The sequence below is a fragment of the Pygoscelis adeliae genome, unplaced genomic scaffold, assembly GCF_000699105.1.
Source record: "Pygoscelis adeliae isolate BGI_AS28 unplaced genomic scaffold, ASM69910v1 Scaffold411, whole genome shotgun sequence".
Classification (NCBI taxonomy): Eukaryota; Metazoa; Chordata; class Aves; order Sphenisciformes; family Spheniscidae; genus Pygoscelis; species Pygoscelis adeliae.
Genome location: NW_008824111.1, coordinates 688,769 through 694,924, shown reverse-complemented (window position 1 = coordinate 694,924; position 6,156 = coordinate 688,769). Strand labels below are relative to the sequence as shown.

General features: G+C 36.2%; 1 protein-coding gene across 1 annotated transcript in view; it reads left to right on the top strand.

The window, feature by feature from the left end:
• The window catches only part of CACNA2D3 (calcium channel, voltage-dependent, alpha 2/delta subunit 3), a 481,287-nt gene that overhangs the window by 460,118 nt on the left and 15,013 nt on the right, over positions 1-6,156 (top strand). Inside the window, exon 36 of the mRNA XM_009334218.1 lies at positions 2,239-2,350. Within this exon, the coding sequence (XP_009332493.1) occupies positions 2,239-2,350 (112 nt within the window). The remainder of the gene's footprint in view (positions 1-2,238; positions 2,351-6,156) is intronic.

Below are 6,156 nucleotides of genomic sequence, written 5' to 3'. Positions count from 1 at the left end.
TTTTTGGATGTTTTTTCAAGTGTACTGTACAAATATGCCTTAATATATCCTGACATGAAACATCCAATGGCACTTGCATTGTATGTTAGGGAAAATATCCTTTAAAGACAGCATCCCTCTTCATCTCATGAAAATGAATGTCTGTTTTGTATTTTAAGCATGTACTAACTACAGAAGATAGGCATTAATAACTTGCAACCTTTCTTTTGTTAAAGACAAAACTATCATTACAGCACTTTGACAGACAAGCGTGATTGAGGGATTTTCATTCATGTTTTAGTTGAAACTGAAGATTTAATTACACAATTCACTTGCTCCGTTTCTTTGATGAGTAAGAGTATTGAAAATACCCCCTCATCATGCTCATTGGAATGTCATCATTTTTATGGTACTGCTTGCCCAGTTCAAATTTGGTTAGGTAGCAAGTGATAGTTGTTTGGAAACCAACGCGTGTCAGTGAAGAAAAAGCAAGAGAGATTTCACAAGAGAGAAGTCAGCAGGAGAGAAAAGCACATGCTTACGTATGTTCTTCTGTAGATGCTATGTTACCACTAAGAGTTGTAATAATTATGACTGCACTTCATGAAATTAAAACTAATGAACTTGCACATATTTTACTTAACAATGACTAAGAAAGCTCAGAAAAAAACCCAGTTCCTCTAATGGGGAAATTGCTTCCTGTTCAAATTGTGACATTAATAGAGCATCGCATATTATGAAGATCCTAGAGGGTCCCCACACACCTGCCAATTTACCAAACCCTGGTATGAAAAATACTTCTGCACAAGATCTTGTAATCTCAGTCACAGTTGTAAATGAGAGAGAAGAAACTGATGCCCTAAACCTTGGGCAGCCCCATCATCTTCTGGACTCTAACGAGGTGCTGGAAATCTGAGACCCATGGATCTTTGGCAGTCTCTTTGTTACACAAGCCGTATGTTGATACAAGTGAGGGTAGACCCAAAATACAGGTGATAAATTTCAGTCATTCTTGGCAACAGATAAGGAGGATGGAAGAGAAAGGGAGAAGGTGCAGTAGAGCTAGTCAGACAATTTTTTAAAAAATGCTAAATTGTTAAATATGTCATGACCATAGTGAAAACATCAGAAATAACAAAACTTTTCTGACCAACTTTAGTACCTCCCTTGAGATCTGTGCATTTGGGGGAATATTTTTTTAAATTATATACAAAAAATATGAACAGTTCAGAAATGCATGTCTTAGTGCGTGATTGCAAATGCAGTTTTGGTCATTCCCCTGGCACTGCACAGAAGATACACCACTGGCTCTGAAACAGATTATCTTGAATGGAAGATCTGTGGAGTCCAAGAGCCTGTTTAGTGTAATCTATTTTTGTCACACCTTGTCTTGTTTTCTCACTTAGCAATTAGATTAAGACAGGCTTAACATTTGTGCTGATGTGCAAGTGTATCTGTGTTAAGGAAGAATGAAGGGGTGGGGAGGAAAAGGAAAGGGAATGAGGGAGAGACTTTGTCCAACAGATACATCAGTGAGAGAGTCAGAAAAGCTGCCGTCAGTTCCCAGCTTTGCTGCTGTCCTGTAGTTTGACCTTGAACCAGTCTCACTGCTTACTGGTACCTCAAATTCTCAATCTTTAAGATGTAAATAGTGACACTTTTTTTTCCCTTGCACTGCAAGGGCTTCAGATTAAAAGTGTTATGGAGTCTTAATTATTACTATTTTGGGAAGCAGATAACAAGCATTGGTTCTGGGGAAAGTAACACTTCTGCCCCCCACCCACAGAGTTATTCTAACTGATGAAACTCTGCAGAGATTCCCAAGCTGTAATCCAAAAAAGTGTTTTGGTTTCAGTAAAATATACCACAATTTAGATATCAAATAAATGTAAACCCCCATACACAATAGTTAGTGATGCACAGCATCACTGAAATAAGAATGACAGTAAGTCCATCTTGAACCTACAGAGAAAGGAAAAAAGCTTGTACATAAATGTAAAGTAAATTGGCAATGGCTAAACCATGAATAACTACTTTAACAGTTATGTCTTACAAAATTACATTCCATGGATAAACTTTTTTTTTTTTTTAATTGAAAATATAGTGTTATGCACTGCCTAGGAAATCTCACAGGGTGGCAGAAGCTGAGTAACATTTCCGTTCTCTGTGAGCTCTGCAATACAGCATCTCATGTTGTTCAGAATTTTGTGCGCTGTTCTTCCCATGTTAACATCAAGATATTTTTTCCTGTGCCTATAGCGCAGAGGTTGAAACAAACCCTAGAGCCCTGTGATACTGAATATCCAGCTTTTGTTTCCGAACGCACTATAAAGGAGACCACGGGGAATATTGCTTGCGATGACTGTTTCAAGTAAGCCCTTTCAATTTTTTTATACAACTGTTTGTGACAAAGCAGTAAAACTGAATTATTCAAGGTTATGTTGAAGAACGTACAAGTCTGTTGTGTTTTATCTTACATAATGACCTCTGTCAGGGTGTCATTTCTCTTATTACAGGGGTCACTTAAAAGTTTGATACTCTTAAATTAAAGCAGTGCCTATTATTTTCTACCGAAAAATGTAAAATCTATAGAGACTTATGCTAATTTCAAAGAACAGTGAGTGTTTTAAGACTTTTCCTGGACACAGACAGCATTCTAAGGGCATATTCTGTAAAGATTTAGATACGAAAAGGTTAGTGCTGTTAGCTCTCCTATACAGGAGTGAAAACCTGCTGGATAGGTTAGAAGTTCCCTTGTGGTACAGTGAGATCTGGTTGTTTTATTTGAATGCCAAACAGTGTTTCCTTCTTAGAATTGTTAGGCTGAAAGAGTGGGAGAGAATTAAATCTATCCTCCAAACTTTCAGTCCTGGGAAGCTGAGTTAATATTAACAAATCTCGCACATCAGTGCTGCAACCTTGTCAGTTCTACCTTTGCTACTGTAAAGTTGTCCCTCATAGGGTTGAAAGAGAAAGACTTCAGTCTAGCTTTCCTCCTTCATACTGAAAATGTCTTTCCTCTGCATTTAGTGCCTATGTCCAGTGACGTTTTTACTGTAGTTATGGTACATTGTAATTGAAGAATTGCATAGGTATTGTTTATGCAAATTTCTGTACGTCTCTTAATTGGATTTCCTTTATGCTAAGAGGTAATCATCGCAAAGGAGAGTAGTATTTACAGCAATAATTTGTCTATCAATATAAATGTCAAGAAGAATGTCTAAGTCAAACAAAAATTGTTACAACTCTCCCTTTCCAGACTAAATCAATATGCAATTAGCAAATAAAGGTGAAAACTTCTTCTCTTTGAAGTCAATAGGTGTGCTTCTGGACTTGCTCCTAAATTTTCTCCTCAGCATCTTCATTGTTTTAAAACAGGAAATAGGAGTAAGTACACTGGAGATATATTTTAAGTGCTAATATTCACTTTTAATTTGCTGCTGACCAACTTTTAATTATTAGGAAATTATTGATGTCTAGTGTGAATAATTGTTTTTACATGGCTTTGTGGGATAGAAGTACGAAAGTGCTTTGTAAATCAATCCTAGGGAACCCTTTAAGTGTAACAATAGGTCCCACTGCCTGAAAATTACAAACTCAACAAAATCAAGCCATGACTTTTCCACTTGACATATCAAATACAATGTATGTTACACTGCTGTGAGTGCTTCATGCCAGCGTTGTAGAATTCAAGCAGCCTTATTTTGTGATCATTTAGCAGAAGGTTACTGAGAATTTGTGCAACAAGTTATCGTACATCTCTTATATTTAAATACTGCAAACAGACATGATTCCGTGAAAAGAAGGTTAATCTAACAGGACTCAAAGGAATGCAGATTTCAGTCTGTCTTCTTAGGTAACTTCAGGTCAAAGGAAATAACTTTCAAAAATAACACAATTCTGCAATACTTGGACAGCACTGAGTTGGAAACTGAGTTTAGTGAAAATTATAGTATTTAAAAAATAATGTGCTAAGATCTTTTTCATAGAAAAACAGTTTGTGTTCCACAGTGGAACAAAAAAAGAAAAGAAAACGCTGTAAGTTACAAACTGATCTCAAGGCACCCATTATTTTTCTCCACAAGCGATGGCAAAACCTAAAGAAATAATCCAGAAGAACTATTAGATTCTCATGGGAAAGTTCTTCATTATACCATTTACCCACTGTCATTAACAATCTACAAATTGCATCTAAGATTGCAGACTGCATTGGATTCCAAATATTTTTGTTATAACCCAGGACACTTTCCCGCAGAACAGCTAAGGAATTTGACCCAAAGTCCTTTGTAGACCTACATCTTCTGACCCAGTTTTCTGTTTCATGGCCTCAGTACCAATAAATATTTTTACAAGCAAGTGTATTGCTTAATACTTGTAATTTAAGAACGATGGGCTCAATCAGTCAAAATTAGGGTTCAACCTTATATGCAGCGACTCTTGAACTGACACTGTGTTCAATGGTTAATCTGCACGGCATCTGTTGCATACTGGGCTCTCGATTCAGATCCCTTTGAGTCAGCGGGATTATTTCCTGTGTCCTCCGTGGACCGTGTTGTAGATTAATCTGTTTGTGATATATACTTGCATATCTTGATTACAAATACAAAAAGGTATTTGTAAATACTTAGCTGAATATACACCCACTCTAATATTGCAAACCTATCTGAAAGACACTGGGAAGGTCAGTATATTGTGAACAGGTTTGCAAACAAAAGTTGTGCAAATACTCTGCTACAAGAAAGTTTGTGTCACAAGTTACTCATTCAAGTCACTGTCTTTTGTTCCTATAGTGTCAGGCACCCCTATAGAGCCCTTGTCTGAAAAAGGAGACTAAAAGCAGTCTCTTAGTAGAAGTAAAAATGATGACTGATATTAATTGAAACCATGTAATGGTACTTAGATAAGACATTTTGGAGCACAAATACTGTGTTATTGCTAACAAAGTCAGTCATAGTCAACAAGGTCACACAGTGAGAGTCAGAGGCTCAGTCTTATTCCGTCCTGGGTGTGCTGTTACTGATCTTACAGAAATACTCTGCACTTCACAGTTACCAAGGGGAACAGTTACTAACTGTAGTTATGAAAACTAAGCCTTATTCTTATAAATGTTTCCAATCATAATTTGTAATCATGGGTGCTTGGATTTAAATCAAAGTATCTTCACAAATAAATCACGCAGTAGAAAAGACTGCATGCTAATTACTTCGTAAATAGCTGGCTCACCTTTTCAGCCATCTCTGAAAACTTATGTGGTCAATGGAAGGGCACCTATACACTTAAGCGGACTTTGAGTCAGGCACTAAATGTATACAGACGTATAAAATACACTCTCTATATGTAAACTTATCTCTTACTAGCAAAAAATAAATGATACTTTGGGATAATTTGCAATGTTTAAAAACAATTTTCAAAAATATAGGTTTTATTAAGAAAGCAGGAGCCTAAAAGAAAATAAGAATTAACATAAGAATGTCATTAGGGTCAGGGTTTGGCTGTCCCACCCCGTAATTTGTTGTTATTCAATATCCCAACGATTATTAAATTAATCTGTTATTTAAACAGCAGTCAAAAACAAGTCCACCCACATTTTCTAAGCACTGTCAACAAGACAGAAAAACTGGGATTTTTTAAAAAAATCTGAAATGCTTTCATATTTTCCAGTAAGCTATTCCCTTTTATAGCAAAAAAACTTAAAAAAAAAAAAGCATTACTTCTGAAAACTCAAATGATAGACTGTTGAATGTTCTATGGCCGCTTCAGTGTTGGAAATAGTTAATTGCTAAAGAGAAATGTTTTTTCTTTATCAGTGTTGACTGGCACTCTTTCTGTTGACTCAGAACTACACTAATGCCAAATGCACTTGGTATAGGTTTTAAAGGCGTTGTGCGGCTCAGAGATGTGTTTTTGATTAGACATCAAATTTGAAGTCTTTGGCTAAATAAGCATCTCATTGCTGCTTGCAGCTTTATGAGGTATTGCCCCAACGTGTTAGCCAATTTTTAATACAAGTAAGCATGTCAACCAAAGTTCTTCAGCAATTCTCACTGGTTACATTACCAGTTTTTGCTTTCTGGTGATCTCAGCATTACAAAGTTTAATTGCTGATACTTAAGCACTAAAAATATCTAAGAAAAGCATCCTTGGAACGACAAAGTTGTTGTTATAAATTGGAAAGAG